Source organism: Martes martes (genome assembly GCF_963455335.1).
Source record: "Martes martes genome assembly, chromosome: 4".
Classification (NCBI taxonomy): Eukaryota; Metazoa; Chordata; class Mammalia; order Carnivora; family Mustelidae; genus Martes; species Martes martes.
In genome coordinates this window covers 114360394-114377987 of record NC_137891.1, presented here as the reverse complement: position 1 = coordinate 114377987, position 17594 = coordinate 114360394, and the positions used below count along the sequence as shown (strand labels likewise).

The 17594-nt window shown below is 40.9% G+C and overlaps 1 protein-coding gene across 1 annotated transcript in view; it reads left to right on the top strand.

The window, feature by feature from the left end:
- Nucleotides 1-342: 342 nt before the first annotated feature.
- EPHX4 (epoxide hydrolase 4) overlaps nt 343-17594 on the top strand; it is a gene marked incomplete at its 5' end in the record, with an annotated part of 48171 nt that continues 30919 nt past the window's right edge. The window contains 4 exons of the mRNA XM_080802182.1: nt 343-573; nt 2802-2887; nt 13360-13517; nt 15219-15347. Coding sequence (XP_080658308.1) covers nt 343-573; nt 2802-2887; nt 13360-13517; nt 15219-15347 — 604 coding nt within the window. The remainder of the gene's footprint in view (nt 574-2801; nt 2888-13359; nt 13518-15218; nt 15348-17594) is intronic.

The following is a 17594-nucleotide window of genomic DNA, read 5'->3' as shown; positions in this document are numbered from 1 at the left end:
TCAGAACTGGGATCTCACTCCGCGGAGGAAGGCCGGTCCCCAGCCTCGCCCAGTCCGGGGCGGAACCCGCAGCGCAGGGGTCTGCCTGGCGGCGCTCCCGGCCTGGGCGCAGCGGCCCCGGAGCGCGCACCGCGAGTGCGGGAGCCCGCGGCTGGGCCACGGGACTCCGGCCGAGCGCAGCCGCCCCGGGGGCCCGCGGGGAGGCGCGCGCGGAGCCGGCTCCCGCGGACTGGCTGGCGGGCCTGGCGCGCGCGGCGCTGACTGTTTCGCTCCGGAGCCCGAGCGAGCGCGGCTGCTCCCGCGTCCCCGAGGGGCAGCGGGCCCCGCCGCCGGCCCTGCCCGATGGCGAGGCTGCGGGATTGCCTGCTCCGCCTGACGGTCACGATCCGGTCCCTGCTCTTCTGGTCCCTGGTCTACTGCTACTGCGGGCTCTGCGCCTCCGTCTACCTGCTCAAACTTTTGTGGAGCATCGGCAAGGGACCCGCGCAGACCTTCCGGAGGGTCGCCCGGGAACACCCTCCCGCGTGTTTGAACGACCCCTCTTTGGGTACCCACTGCTACGTGCGGATCAAGGTGAAGGCCGGCGCGGGCCCGGCGGTATCGGGAGGGAACGTGACGGCCGTGAGAGCAGAGCGCGCTGGGCTGCTCCTTCCATGACGCCCAGCGTCCCCTAGTGTTCCCGGGGCTCGAAAGAGCGTGCAGCGGGGACAGGGAAGATGCCAGGGGGAGGCAAGGCAAGGGGGGGCGAGGTGTGGCGGGAGAGGGGTCGAGACCGTGTGTGTGTGTGTGTGTGTGTGTGTGTGTGTGTGAGAGAGAGAGAGAGAGAGACACAGAGAGACAGAGAGACAGACAGAGACAGAGAGAGACTGAGAGAATGAGAATAGGTTATAAGGGGGTTTTCTCATCAGGTCCTATATATAATACTGTCCCCTCTTGGTCCACCACAACAACCCAGAATAATTCTGCGTTCTGTAAGGGAAGGCTGTCTCTCCTGTCACCTTTTTGCCCTTTAGAGCTCAGATCAGCTGTAGGGAATTGTTCCTGGTCGTGCCCTACTGTCTCATGAGGCTGTCCTTGCCCAAATATTAGAGATTGAAAGAGTAAATAGAATAAGGAAATAGGACGTTATTTAGAGTAGCAGAAGGAAGCATTCACAGATGACCTGACCAGCATGAAACGATAAATAAATGATGTATGTTTGTGAGCAAGGAAGCTGACTTACGAAGTCAGAGACCAAAAGAATGGAGTAAAAAGTAAATGTCAACCATGCATTCAGACTGGAACTGTTCATGCTTGTCCCAAGCCTCCCGGCAGCCCATGGATATTCCATTTCCTGAGGCTCCAGGTGGTGAAGCGATAAGGCCCTTCTGGATGCCCCCTGCAGTCTGACTCACAGGCCTGTCAAACTAGCCTCACAGGAGGGGAGTCCTATTAGGAGTTACACTGTCCAGCGGCTAGAGTTCAAAAGACGAAGGGCACATTTTTCTTACCCTTATCAGCCTGGGGTAGGTGTGAGGATGAAATGAATTGATATCTGTAAAACAAACAAACAAAACCCCAAATAAACAAAAACTTAGAACAGTGCCTAGTACATAGGAAGTGTAACAAAATATTTGTTCACTAAATCCAGTCAAGTGGACAAGACTCATCACCAAAAAAAGAAGTTACTAAACTTCTAGAAAGGCATTCTGCAGTTGAGGGCAAAGTCAATTTTGTTATCTTGGTCCAACCTGGGGTGGGGAAGCAGTGAAAAAGACTCCTCTGGAATTCCTCATACTGCTTTTCCTCCTAGTCTGGCCACCTAAAGAGTTTCCCCAGAGACAGAACCATGGAGTGGAAAGAACATTGTCCTGTAAGGTGGGACAGAATGGGGTTCTGGTCACAGCCCTGCTCCCAAGCACCTTTATGACCCATATGAATATCTTTGGACTTTAGTTTCCAAATCTGTAAAAATGATGGGGTTGAATTAACCTTTTAAGATTTTCTTACATCTGGAAACCCTCTTGCTTGGGTTACCTGATATAAAACTCAGTCTCTGTGCTCATCTCTTGGTTCTTGGTTTCTTTCTTCACTTTTTTCTGAATTTTTGTTTTCCTTTCTTGCTCCCCCCCTCCCAATTTTCTTCTTTTCAGTTTGCTTTGTATTTGCTATATTCCTGTCTCACCCCCATGCCTTTTATTTTCCTTGGGCAGCCTTGTCTCCCACATGCAGAGAGAAGTCTTGGGCACTCAGAGTTCTGCTGTTAGAAATACATTGACGTGACATGAGGAGCAGGAAGCAAAGGGAGCTGTACATGCAACTCTCAACTTAAAATAATAATGTGGGAAGGAGAGAACTAAAAATAAGGAAAGGAGGTGTGAATTATATAACTGATGGCAGAGCTCTTGACGGGCAAGCTGAGAAAAGTACATGACTAGGAGGTAAACATGGCAGGAATATAAATTCAGATCAGAATTATTTACATGTCCTGTGGAATTTGAATGAGATGAAATGTGACACATCAGTAAGATGAAAGTCACAAATTGTGACATTGTTCCAGAAGCTTGTAACATAGAAATTGACCTTGTAAATAGAACAAGAAGGGAAAGTACTATAAAGGAAATGTCAACAAAAGTAAATTTAATTTACTCTACTAACAAATCATGGAGGTTTTTTCTTTTTGAAATTGAATGATATTTACTTTATTTCTTGATATTAAAAATAATGCAAGTGAGCTTTTTTTCTAATGAAATGAAAATACTGAATGCACTACTTTTGGCAAAATATCACTAAAATCCCATGCCCTCTATTTTGTACTACAGGATTCGGGGTTAAGATTTCATTATGTTGCTGCTGGTGAAAGAGGCAAACCACTTATGCTGCTGCTTCATGGATTTCCAGAATTCTGGTAAACTTACCAACCAACTTTTTCTTTTGCATTAAGGCCTTGGCTAATCACAGTGTCATTTTCTTGTTATGACTTTTAATCGACCTTACTTTATGGTCTCTTACCCAGTTATCCTTCCTGAATGCTCCTGAATAACAGGGATGGTTTTCCTTCTATTCTCATGAAATGTGCATGGTACCAGCCTAATTTTGTTTCTTCCTTCCTCCCTGCCTCCCTCCCACCGTTCCTTTCTTTCTTCCTTCCTCCCTTCTTCTCTCTCTCTCTTTGGTGAAAAATTAAAAGAAGTATTTTTTAGTGTTTCAAATTTCTGAACTAGTTACTAAACAGTTTTCATAGTGTCTACTGTGGACCATATGCCACGTTGGGCAGGGAAAGGAGATTGAAAAGAAATCAAAGGTATAGAGTGCCTGTTATCTGGAAGGTCTACAAGAAGCCTCAGGTGAGGGGAAGATGGAGAAAGAAGAGGACTCTTAGAAACTGAAGACGAACTATTTCCTATGCATGTAACAACAAACTCATGAATGCAGGATAAATTAAGGACCTAAATATTTCGCATTAGGAAGAAGCCTATAACCAAAAATATACAGTTGCTAGTTACCTAGAAGAAAATGTTCTGTTCTCCTTTGAACGTCCCAGAGCCAAATAAGTACAGATGATGGCAACATATGATTAAACTTTAAAAATATGAATATCTCTTTAAAAGATGCTACATATGGTGGTAAAAAGACAACCAGGCCTTTTGACAACAGGGCTATGATCTCAAGATAATTCACAAGCTAAATGCGAAGAAATGGACGAAAAATAACCATATCCTCTGAGCCGACTGAAAGGCAGAATATGTTATATCTTTTGAAAGGTCTGGATTGATGCCCTGTCACCAAATTTTTCCCTTATTAGCACTCTTAACACCTAGAATTTCACCATTACGTATTGTGCACCTCCTTCACAGTTTTAAAGATTTTGTCTTATCCAAAGTCCTGATTTAAAATGCATCTAGCTCTCAGAGATCTGACCCTAATACACTTTAATTAATACATTATCGGTGAAAGAGACTTCATTAATAAATACACTGAGAACACTAGTGCATGAGGAAGTATTAGGTATTGAAGAAAAGAATGGAGTGTGGCAAAACTCCATGTACCTCATCATTTTTCCAGAGCAAAAAGCCTATAGATATTTTTTTTCTGAGATTTTCCCCCTCATGAAGATTTTTCTCCCCTCTGTATTCGCCTACATGAATAAACATAAGTCGCTTTCATGTTAAACTTTTATCTGTGCTTCCATCTGGAGACAACTTAATTAGGTGGTAAACAGCCCAGTGCAATTCAGTGTATGTATGTCGACTCGGTTAGTGGCGTGCTTGACATGATTGGCTCACAATAAAATTTAAGTCGGAAGCATTAGTCAAATCTGCATAAAGTAACATAGGCGGTGAATTCTGGCTTAATCACTTACTCTGCAGGATCCCGCACAATCATCTGCAATAATCTTACCGAGTTGTTGGGAAGATAAAGAGAGTCAAAATATGCAGAAGGCCTTTCACAGAGCCCCAGTGAATACTCAGCAAATGTTCATTTTCTTCCTTCATTCCCGTTTGCCCAGTGCAGAGAGCCACGGGGCAGGGCTAGCATCCGCCAGGCATTTATTAATAGGGCCCCTCTCCCTAAGAAACTATTAACTAAAGTGCGCTGAGATCATACTTGTTTGAGAGCTAGCTGCATTTTAACTCAGGACTTTAGGTGATACAAAATCTTTAAAACTCTAAAGGAGGTGAAGTATACGTAATAGTGGAATTCTAGTTTGAAGAGCAAGAGTAATGAAGACATTTGGAGATAGGCCATCGTCCCAGACCTGTGCAAAAATAATTTCCTGACTGCAGCTGCTGCTGCTAGTTAACATTTACGGACTGTTTACTATGTGCCAAGCACTCTTCTAAGTATTTTACTTACCTCTCATTTAAACCTCACAGCTAGCCTTCTGAAATCAGCAGGGTCAGAGCATAAGGCATATCCTATCTTTGACCATCAGAGCCGACCTCTCCTGGGTCTTCAAGATGTAGGAATGATAATCATCGGACATCAGGCAGAGATTTTCACCCCTCAAATTTCACGCCTTATAGAAACATTCAAGAGGGTGTTAAAAGTTAGCTAACCACGCAAGAACACCTCCCTCTAACATTTTGGATCATTGTTCTAAATAAAATTCGTGATCTGTTGGGGGGGCGGTTGATATTTAACTTCGTAGAAAGAAAAGACTTAAAAGCTCTTCTGTCTCTCCACCTCATACCAACCCCAGTACTCATCCATGCTCTTTTCTCTCCGGAAACTTCACTTTCTTTACACGTGAGGTTGTTACAATGAAAATAAACATAAATAAATCTACAACTTCTTCAGCAACTTGGTAATTGTTGCGCAGAAACAGCAAGTAGCAATGATATCCTTTTGATAGAGGACAGTTGATGCTGTCTCTCATATTTCAGAATGATACTTTTGTACATTTTTCACAGCACTGTCCCATTATTTACTCTTCATAAGAGCTCCCTTGCAAAATAGAAATGCCTGGTGGTTCTTGTACGTGTCTTCTAATCTTCAGTGGACAGGACAGCCTGGGAGAGGCCCAGCACTGGTCCCTGGACATCAGTCCAATTTGCTCTGGCAAAGTCAAGTCTTGGATGTGTTACTCCGGGAACTCCCTTGCTATGACTTTAAAAACAAAACAAAAAACAATGAACCCCCATAGCTCAGTTACTCAAACAGCATATTGAATTTACTAAGCTTTGCTGCCCCTTAATCTGAAAGCTACCCGGTTGTTTAGGGAAAGTCTAAAAGCAACTACGTGGGGATTGCTGATAATCAGAAACCTCTGCTAGACTATGTCATACCATAAACGAAGACCTCTGTGTTGAACTTTGTATTTCCTTCTGGTCAAACTGCCACTATTACCTACTAGGAGTCTAGTCGATTCCATTCAGATGCTCCATTCAGAAAAAGGTTAAATAAATTAAGAAAAAAACTGTTTTGATTAAACCACTTCAAGTCTCTCTCTTGGTCTTCCTCTCTTTTTTCAAAAGCCCCTTCTCTTGCGTTTCTATCTTCTTTAAAAGCCAAAAACAAAGCAAGAAACTCTGACATTTCAAATCAGCTTAAATTGCATAATAAGTATAAATATTATTCCTCTATTAGTCAAGTTTTGCCTAAATACATATGAAACTATAAGCTTATTTGTAGATCAAGTAGGTCAGAATATCTGATACAGTGAAAACAAAATATTCATAAATTGGCGATGTGTGTAAAAATGATTTTAAACAGAAAAGCACTGTACACATGCAAAATATTTTCTGCATTTATCATCATTACCTAAGAATAGCTGTTGAGAATTGATGACATTTAATGTAAGATGTTACATGAAAACAATAAAAATTCTGGGTCTTCTTTCTTAAAATCTAAAGGAAACATCAAACAGGATCTGCATCTTGGAGACTGTTAGCTAAATTATCCCAAAATAAAGTTGTTTGTCAGGAGATGGTTCTTCTCCCACTCTCTCTCCACCTCAATTTGCATCGCTTTTAAAAATATTTGGAGCTGATGCAGGCAGTTTCTTTGAGTTGTCTTCATCACCAGCTGTATGGAGTGCATTCGTCATTACTCAAGTGCTGAGGCAAGGGAGGGCTCTTGGTACACACAGCTGAGCCCAGAGGCTGATGACTATGGCCTTTTCTCTGTTGTGAAGGGGAAAAGGATATTCTACATCTGAATGTGGCTATCCTGGTAAACCAGAAGTCCTCTTATGTCAAGAGTAATCACTAGGAAGGGGGCTGCTTTTTTAGAAGTATCATCTGCTAATACCTGAAGGTACCAGAAAAAAAAAATGTGGATGAAAATAGCTAGCTGTGTTTCTTTGTAATATTTTTAGGAATTACTGATTTTTTTTTAAGTAGGCTCCTTGCCCAGTGTGGGGTTTGAACCCGTGACCCTGAGATCAAGCCTCACATGCTCTGGCTCTGTGGACTGAGCCAGCCAGGTGCCCCTGAGTTACTGATTTTATAATATGTTTCATTTCTGAGTCAAGGGGCTCAATTTTGTTTACTATCATATGAATGAAATGCCCATCCGTCTATCTCTGGGGTGATTTCTTTTTCAGCTTAAAGGGTGAATGAAATATGTTTTGTGAATTCTGGGAAGGTTACATTTAAGATTGTTTTTGCAATTTATTAAAATAGCAGCTGCCCTATTTCTTAGAAATGCTGAAGATATTGTTTGGCTCCTCTATGGATGACAGCAATAGTTGAATTTATTTGTAAGCCAATTTAAATTATTAATAAGAGAATGAAATATGCATGTATTATGTTTGTATAATCTCTAATGCAATTTTAAATGTAAAATATTGCAGGATTCTACACATTCCTTTGAGTCAAATTTCACAGACGTTGACTATAAATTCCCCAACAGGAACTTGGGAACTTTAGTCATCTTTGCCTCATGATTTGAACTGGGGCAGAATTTTATTGAGCAGCTGGTCCTTCTAGCACTGTCAAGACTCAGTCCTTCCATTTGTTTGTTTCACTTATGCAACACATTTTTACTGAGCACCTACACAGTCTAAATATTTTACCAGACAGTTGAAGGAGCTCCCGATTGAGTGGAAGCACCAGACGCAGCAGATCATTGTAAAGCTCATGCCCAGTCCCCTGAAGAGTGTATGTGCAAATGGGAGAGTAAGAAGGGTCCCACCCAACCCACCGAGAAAGGTGGGGGCCTGTGGGTTCTCCTGGAAGTGGAGATGCTCAGAGTGAGGAGTTCAGTGAAGGGGAAGGGCAGGGATTATGGGGAGCAGGGAAATGGCGAAGAACGTTGTTGCACACAGAAGACATCATAGGAACAAAGTCAAAGACAATACAGCCATTGGATCGCTACAGGGGACTTCCTGCTGCAGGGGCAGTGTACCTGGGACTCAGGACAGAATACCTGGGTGTGAATCCCCGCCCTGCTCTTTGCTAATTGTGTGGCCTTTGGCAAGGCAATTAGCCTTTCTATGCCTCTGGAATTTTTAGGTCTGCTGTGGGGATAATAGTATCTACTTCACGGTTTTGTTTTGCAGATCAACATTACTATATGTGAAACACTTAGAATGGTGCCCTGGTATGTACTAAGAATGATAAAACTGCCAGCTCCTTTGATCATACAGCAAATGACAAAGAGTGTAAAGTAATCAGGTTGGAAGATTGGGTCTTAATCAAATCTTGGAGGTTTTGTCTGCCATGGTGACGAACTTGGGCTGCATGATATGAGTACAGGCAGAACTTGTTTTATTGGGTTTCACAGATACTGCAGTTTTTGGTTTTGGGGTTTTGTGGGGTTTTTTGGCTTTTTAAAATTTTTTATTGTTTTCACAAACTGGAGGTTTGTGGCAACTCTGAGTAGAGCAGGGCTGTTGGAGTCATTTTCCCAATAGCATTTTCTGATTTTGTGTCTCCGTATCACATTTTGGTAACTTTTGCAATATTGCAAACTCTTTCATTATTATTGTTACATTTGTTATGGTGATCTGTGCACAGTGATCTTTGATGTTACTACTGTAATTGCCTTGGGGTGCCATACACCACACCTACATGAGATGGTGAACTTAAGGATGGATGCCTGTTGTGCATGTTCTGACGGCTCCACCAGTAATGCTTTCCCCCATCTCTGTCCCTCTCCTCGGCTCTCCCTGTTCTCTGAGACACACAATATTGAAATTAGGCCAGTTGATAACCTTACAATGGCCTCTAAATGTTCAAGCGAAAGGATGAGTCCCATATCTCTCACTTTAAATCAAAAGCCAAAAATTATTAAGCTTAGTGAGGAAGGCATGTCAAAAGCCGAGACAGGCTGAAAGTGAGGCCTCTCCCACCAGTTAGCCAAGTTGTGAATGCTAGGAAAAAGTTCTTTTTTTTTTTTTTAAGATTTCACTTATTTTTTTGACAAAGAGAGAGAGAGAGAGCACAAGTAGGCAGAGCAGCAGGCAGAGGGAGAAGGAGAAGCAGGTTCTCTGCGGAGCAAGGAGCCTGATATGGGGCTTGATCCCAGGACCCTGTTAAGCACCCAGGCAGGTGCTTAAGCAACTGAGCCACCCAGGCGCCCCTGCTATGAAAAAGTTCTTAAAGGAAATTGGAAGTGCTAGTCCAATGAACATACAAATGATAAGAAAGTGAAATAGCCTCATTTTTGATATGGAGAAAGTGTCAGTGGTCTGGGTAGAAGATCAAACCAGCCACAACATTCCCTTAAGCCAGAGCCTAATTCAGAGCCAGACCCTAACTATCTTCACTTCTGTGAAGGCTCAGAGAGGTGAGAAAGCTGCAGGAGAAAAGGTGGAAGCTAACAAGTGTGGGTTCATGAGGTTTGAGAGAAGAAGTCATCTCCAGAACAGACAAGTGCAAGGTGAAGCAAAGTGCTGATGTAGAAGCTTCAGCAAGTCATGCAGAAGGTATGGCTCAGATCATTCATGAAGGTGGCAACAATAAACAATAAATTTTCAAGTAGATGAAATAGCCTTCTATTGGAAGAAGATGCTTTCTAGGGCTTTCCTAGCTAGAGAGAAGTTAACGCTTGGCCTCAAAATTTCAAGGACAGGCTGACAGTCTTGTTAGAGGTTAATACAGTTGGTGACTTGAAGTTGAAGCAATGATCACTGATTATTCTGAAAATTCTAGAGCCCTTAAGAATTATGCTAAATCCATTCTGCCTGTTTTCTATAAATGGAACAACAAAGCCTGGATGACAGCACATCTGTTTACAGCATGGTTTGCTGAATATTTTAAATCCACTGTTGAGACCTACTGTTCAGAAAAAAAAATTTTTTTTCTTTCAAAATATGACTGCTCACTGACAATGCACCTGGTAACCCAGGAGCTCTAATGGAGCTGGACAATGAGATTACTGTTGTTCTCACACCTGCTAACACAACATCCATTCTGCAGCCCATGGATCATGGAGTGATTTCTACTCCTTAAGCCTTATTATATAAGAAATACATATCATATGGCTGTAGCTGCCATGGTGATGTCTCTGATGGATCTGGGGGCAAGGTAAATTGAAAATCTTCTGGAAGAGATTCACGATTCTAGCCACCACTGAGAACATTTGTGACTCATGGGAAGAGGTCACAATGTCAACATGAACAGGAGTCTGGAAGAAGTTGATCCCAGCCCTCATGGGTAACCTGGCAGGCTCAGGACTCCAGTGGAGGCAGGAACAGCAGATGTGGTGGAAATAGCCTGAACATGTGACTGGACGGCTGCGATCTCCTGATGGAAAGTTCACGGCTGAGGGGCTGCTTCCTACTGATGAGCAAAGACAAGTGGTTTCCTGAGCTGGAATCTACTCCTGGTGAAGATGCTGTGAAGATGGTTGAAATGACAACAGAGGATTTAGAATATGATATACACTTAGTTGATAAAGCAGAGGCAGGGTTTGAGAGGATGGATTCCAATTGTGAAAGAAGTTCTACTGTGGGTAAAACACTATCAAACAGCATCACACGCTACAGAGAATCATTCATGAAAGGAAGAGTCGATCAATGCAGCAAACGTCATTTTTGTTGTATTCTAAGAAATTGTCACAGTCACCCCAGTCTCCAGCAGCCACCACCCTAGTCAGTCAGCAGCCATCAACATCGAGACAAGACCCTCCACCAGCAAAAAGATTACAACTCTCTAAAAGTTCAGATGGTGGTTAGCACTTTTTTAGCAATAAAGTATTTTTTTCTTTTTCTGATTTTGTTATGCTTTTAACTTTAATTCTAGTGTAGTTAACATACAGTGTTATATTAGTTTTTGGAGTTCAACATAGTGATTCAACAGTTCTATATGAGCAATACTTTTTTTTTTGAACTTTTTAATATGAGCTTATTTATTTATTGCTAACATGTAACGTATTATTTGTTTCAGGGGTACAGATCTGTGATTCATCAGTCAAGCAATACTTTTTAAATTCCGATTTATACATTGTTTTTAGACATAATGCTATATTACACACTTAATAGACTACAATGTAAATATAACTTTTATACTTACTTTATTGTGATATTTACTTTATTGTCATGGTCTGGAACCAACCTGCACGATATCTAAGCTATGCCTTAGGGATTCAAGAAAAGATGTTAAGCAGTGAAATGACATGACAGAGTTTGTGTTTTTGCGACCTCAGCCTGATTTTGTGACCTCAGTCTGATTTTGTGGAAGACAGCACTGGGGGAGAGTGAAATGCATACAGACCAATCGATAGGTTGCCGCATTAATGGAGGCCTGAATTAAGGTAATGATAGTAGGAATGGACAGGAAAAGTGATTAAATAAATATTTAAAAGGTTAAATCTGCAGAACTTTATTGATTAGGCATGAGGTAATCTCTGAAGAGGGACGAGTTAGGCTCCAGTTACAAAGACATAAAAAAATCAATTGAAATTTTTAAGTAAGGCTAATGAGAAAATAATATTGTTATTGACAGATGAGTATCTCTGAGGAAACACACTGCTTCATTTGTTGCAACCTAAAGACAAGATTAGTAAGATTGCTATGACCTCACTAGGAAACATACTTTTTCTTAACGTTTTCAAATATATCTTCATTGGTAAGCTGATAATAAATCAAAGATTCTTTATCCACGCATAATTACAAATATGTGTCTGACACTCTTCCTGAGGACTTGTTGATGTAAAGCCCATAGTTTGCTTCATTGATCTTACTGCTTTGTGACACCTCACCTCGCAGTCTCTCACTATTGGCTTACAATCGCAGATCCCTGTGTACACCTGCCTATTGCACTCCAAAAATCTTTTCAGACAATTATCTCCCATTTGTAGATAATTCTACACTGTTTCCATGAACAGATGTGCATGCAGACCCATTTTTTAAATGCCTATTTGGAGTTCCACAACAATGCCTATTTGGAGTTCCACAATAATCGCTTCTCGGTCTTTTGGCTAAGATCAAGTGTGGAGTTGCACAACATAGTGAGTCACTTTGAAAAATCCGCATCTTTTTTTTTTTCCTCTTTGTTATCCAAAATAATGTTGCTTGTTTGAAGAAGAAAATCTCCTGGTTCTGGGTGCCTGACTGGCTCAGTTGGTAGAGCACGTGACTCTTGATCTTAGGGTTGTAAATTTGAGCCCCACATTGGGTACAGAGGTTATTTAAAATAAGATCATTTTAAAAAGAAGAGAAAAGAAAGGAAAAGAAAGTCTCATGGATCTTTTTATTTCATTTAATTCCGCAGTTCCATGATCAAGCACAGCTGCGGCGGGGTGCGGGGGCGGCGGGGTGCGGGGGCGGGGGCGGGGGCGGGGGCGGGGGGGAACCTGGCGCTGCAGAGGCCTCCAGGACTTGGCTGTAGCACGCTGGCCATTTTTTTTTTTTCCTTTTTAAAAAAATTTATTTATTTGACAGAGAAAGGGAAAAAAACAAACCAGGGTTTGGAGGAAGATGAGGAAGAGGGAGAGGTGGATTCCACTGAGTGGGTAGCCCAACGCCAGGCTTGATCCCAGGACCCTGAGATCATGACTGGAGCTGAAGTCAGAAACCTAACCCCCCAATGCTGGCCATTTTAACTGGTCAGTTAATGCCAGGGCCATTTTGGCTGTTAAGTGTGTGGGTCTTTTTGGGTTTTGTTTGTTTGTTTTGTTTCCTAAGATTTATTTATTTATTTGGGAGAAATTGAGCACAAGTGGGAGGGTCATAAGGAGAAGGAGAGAGTGTGTCAAGCAGACTCTGTGCTGATCACAAGCCTGATGCAGCCCAAGATCTCATGACCCTGAGATCCTGACCTGAGCTGAAACCAAGAGCTGGACACTTAACTGACTGTGCCACCCAGGCGCCCCTTAAATATACTTTTTTAAGATTTTATTTATTTATTTGACACAGAGAGAGATCACAAATAGCCTGGAGGCAGGCAGAAAGAGAGAGGGTGAAGCAGGCTCCCTGAGGAGCAGGTAGCCCAACACGGGGCTCGATCCCAGGACCCGGAGACCATGACCTGAGCTGAAGGCAGAGGCCCAACCCACTGAGCCACCCAGGTGCCCCTCCCTTAAATATTTTTAATATCACACTTGCTTGTACTCTTTCAGGATCTTCTCCACAGAAGCATATGTAAGTACAGATTCCCTGATAGCTGTGAGCATTATTTAAGGAAGGCTAGAAAATTGATTTCTTAAGTACATATAGAAGTATATTGGTTTTAGTATCTGATATTTTGTAGTGTCTGTAAATAATGGCCCTCTGTTACACCCCACTGGAGCTGGTAAAAAAAAATAACAATAAATTTTTATAAAGAACTTCAGTGATCCCTTCTGAAACATGTCCCTTCCTCTGGCTCACAGATGGCCTTTATAACCTTTCCCAAAACAGACAGTTTCTTAGAGTTGTCCACGTAGAAAAGCTGTAATGTTACTCTCTGGATTTGCTACTGTGGTATTTTTAGTGTTTCTTATTTCCTGCAGGTATTCTTGGCGTCACCAACTAAGGGAATTTAAAAGTGAATATCGAGTTGTAGCGCTTGATCTGAGAGGCTATGGAGAAACAGATGCTCCCATTCATCGAGAAAATTACAAATTGGACTGTCTAATTACAGATATAAAGGATATTTTAGACTCTTTAGGTAGGTCAGCTTTAAAAAAAATAGTATAGTCCCTTTTAAGGGACTAACATTCAACAAATTGTGAATTGGTAACCTCATTTCTTGGGAGGAGGTATTTTCCATTTACCTGAGCTGTTGTCTGGATCCTGTCACCATGGTTTTGGGTATACAGCTGAGAATATTTATAGAGGATATTGAAAATAATACATCCGGAATGACAATTCAGTCCACCAGCCAAGAATGACTTTGAAAATTTGTTTTTAAAAGTATTTCTAATGTATGCAATTAATTATTTTCAGAACTAGTTATTGGAAATTTGATTCTTGTACTCAGAAAATTTATTTCTTCAGAATGCACATCTAAATAATCATTTAAAAGTGTTGTAACATGCAGAAGCACTTGCACAAACTTTCTTTTTTTTTTTTTAAGATTTTTATTTATTTATTTGAGAGAGAGAGCACAAGCAGGAGGAGGTGCAGAGGGAGAGGGAAGAGCAGACTCCCCACTGAGCAGGGACCCTCCCCCCCCAATGTGGGGCTCAAGCTCAGGACCCTGATATCATGACCTGAGCCAAAGGCATATGACCGACCGAGCCACCCGTGTGTCCTGCGCTATCTTTCTTATGTTGATCAGCTAGTGCCACAACATGCCAAACAGGGCCATAGGCATTTATTCACATGCTCGTGAGTGCGAAGGTCAAGTGTAGGCTGGACCACTGGGTCTTTGCCTCAGGTTACAGGTCCTGCTGGGACTGGCTTCTCCCTCTGAGTTGGGCTGGAACCCAAGTAGCTTTTCCTCTTCTCCTGGAAATGACAGAAATGGCAAGAGGGTGAGCCCAGATGCAGAACCTTATCTCAATTTTCTGCTTGCAGCACATTGGTCAAAGCAAGTCATAAGGCTGAGTCCAAAGTCAAGTCATACTCCCACCCTATGACCAAAGCAAATCACATGGCTAAGTCTAGCATAAAAGGGATAGCAACATATACTGCTTTTATGGCAGTAGGGAGAGAGGAGAAGTAAATATTTTTTAACAACAATTGAATCCACTACATCTTTTTTGACTAAAACCCAGCTGCTACCATGGTATGTTAATGGAACTAATATTGTAAGAAACCCATGAAATCAAATTAAAGGCCTTTCCTACAATAATCTAAAGAGAACATAGATCAGGCCAATATACTAAGAGGAGAAAAAAATGGATGAGGTCTGGGGGTATCAATGCAGTGTTGTCATTTAGTCTGATTACAATAAAATAGACTCAAAGACATTGATTTCCATCAGCCATATTTCATTCTTCTTCTGTGGTAATTCAGTCAGACTTGGCCTAAATTTGTCTTCATGCAATTTTCTAGGCAAATCAATAATACAGTCTTGCTTATGACCTAATTATGTGTAATTTTTACCATGGTTTTCCAAACTCGGGTTTGTGGAACAGGAGCTGAGCTAGCTATTTCAGATTTAAAAATATATATATATAGATTCCCAGGACGGATTCTGAATCTGTAGATCTAGAATGGAGGCTGGACATCTAAATTTTCTAAAAAGCTACTTAGGTGATTCCGACATACAGGTTTTGGAAACACCAAACTCAGTATCTTCATGAAGTGCATAATTAGAGTCAGATTATGATGGGAAGATTAGTTTCAAAAGTGTACCCATTTTTTGTGTTGTAATGATGCATCCACCTTCAATGACATCAACATTTTTTTTTCTTCATTACAGGGTATAGCAAATGTGTTCTTATTGGTCATGACTGGGGGGGAATGATTGCTTGGCTAATTGCCATCTGTTATCCTGAAATGGTGATGAAACTTATTGTTATTAACTTCCCTCACCCAAATGTATTTACAGGTGAGTATAAATTTTAATTAAAACATTTTTGCTCATGTGATAATTCACTGTTGTCACTGACACTTTGGATTAAAAACAGTAGTTATTTTAAATTAAATGACTAAAATATGATATTAGCATATGACAATGTCAGATACCTTGGCTTTAAATATTTTAAAAGAGTGACAAATTGTAGCTTCATATTTGCTTGCATAATTTTATTTTTTTAGAGAATATTTTAATGCTCACTTGGATAGGGATAAACGGAAAATATACAGTAACATTACTTTGACAGTAATGAATCTTGACAACCTAGAAATAAATTATCCTCTTGCCTGACTGCTTGGGCTATCAGGAATGACAGCATTCTTTAAAGCCGTAGTTCTCAAATTTTGAGTTTCAGGACGCTTTTATACTCTTAAAAATTATTAAAGACCCATTGAGCTTTTGTCTATATAGGACATATATAAAAATATTTACTGTATTAAAAATTAAAAATGAGAAAATTTAAAATTATATATTAATTCATTAAAAATAGTAAATTCAGGATCTGTTAACATGATTAACATTTTAATGAAAACTAGCTACATCTTCCCAAACAAAATGTTAGTGAGAAGAATGTCACTGCTTTACATTTTTGCAAACCTGTTTAATTTTTGGCTTAATAGAAGACAGCTGGATTCTCAGATCTGCTTCTGCATTCAGTCTGTTACAGTATGTTGTTTGAATTGAAGTGTATGAAGAAATCTGGCCTCACACAGATTTGTAATTGGAAAAGGGAGGAGTATTTTAATAGTCTTTTCAGATAACTGTGGATTTTCTTCTTTAATACTACACCAAACTCGAAAACTGGTGGTTTCTTAAAGGTTAGTAACAATGTAGAATCTGATGTCATATTAATGAATTTTTTGTACTTTGTTACTTTATCCATTAGTCTCTCTAGCACTTTGAATGGATTTTTTACCCATGTGTAATTTTGCATCATCATGCATTGGAAGATATTGGTTTGTAGAGTTATATAGATCTTCCATAAGCCGGCACATTTTATTATGTTATATCAAAGAATCACATTCACTAATATTGCCCCAGTTGCATCAAAAAGTTGTTGAGTATTGCAATGCTGTCATGCTCGCAGTAGTAAATGCACGTCTCCAAAATTCTAATTTTTATTCGAAAGCTTGAATTTCGTTGTTGGCAACAAATACCGTTGATTGTTTCCCCCCAAGTGACAAAGTGACAGGCTCACTTTGTTCATTTTCAAGAGACTATCTGTCAAATACTCAAGTCTGACTGTTGATAATTTGTTAGCCATCCTTTCAAGTAAAAAACGGTATTCCGGGGTGCCTGGGTGGCTCAGTGGGTTAAAGCCTCTGCCATCGGCTCAGGTCATGATCCCAGGGTCCTGGGATCGAGCCCCACATTGGGCTTTCTGCTCAGCGGGGAGCCTGCTTCCTCCTTGCTCTCTGCCTGCCTCTCTGCCTACTTGTGATCTCTGCCTGTCAAATAAATAAATAAAATCTTTAAAAAAAAAAAAAAAAACGGTATTCCATAAGAAATGCAGCTAATTCATCTAATCAACTCAAAGGATTGTAGGCATGCTATTCCTTGAGACAACCATTGTTCTTGGGTGATCAACAGAACTGCTTTATGTGTACATTCTGATTCTTCTCAGCGTTCAAAGGCCATGTACACAAGGGTTGAAATGTAATAAAATTAATAATTTTTGCTATTTTATCTAGGACATTCCTAAGTGAAACTGGCACTTAATTTTATGTGTTTATGTATTTGCTTGCTGCAAGTATGTGGTGGCAAAGAAGACAATGACTGCTACTGCTAGGACTGTTTAGTAACACCACCTTGCTTTGTGCTCATGCAACAATGGCCTTATCTACTATGGTTTTTGTACCATAAGCACGAATGTCAACCAAAGGAGAAAAGCTAAAAATGTCTTAGTATTGTAATGAAATAGTTTTGACTGTCCGGCTTGCTTAAAGGGATCTTAGGGATCCCCAGAGGTCCACATGGGCTATACTCTGAGAACCTCTGCTATAAAGGGAACTCTTAAAATCCTCAGAGTGTTTAAAGACCAGTGAACCATGGCTAGGCACATTTTTATTTGGTTTTGCTAAAAACTATCATCTTGTCCTCTTTAACTACCCTTGTCAAGTTTTCTGAGTTTCAGTTACTGCTATGACTCACAGCAGCCCTCTAGGGAACCAAAAAATTATATTGGGAACATGACTACATAAAAGGGAGAAAGGAAACATG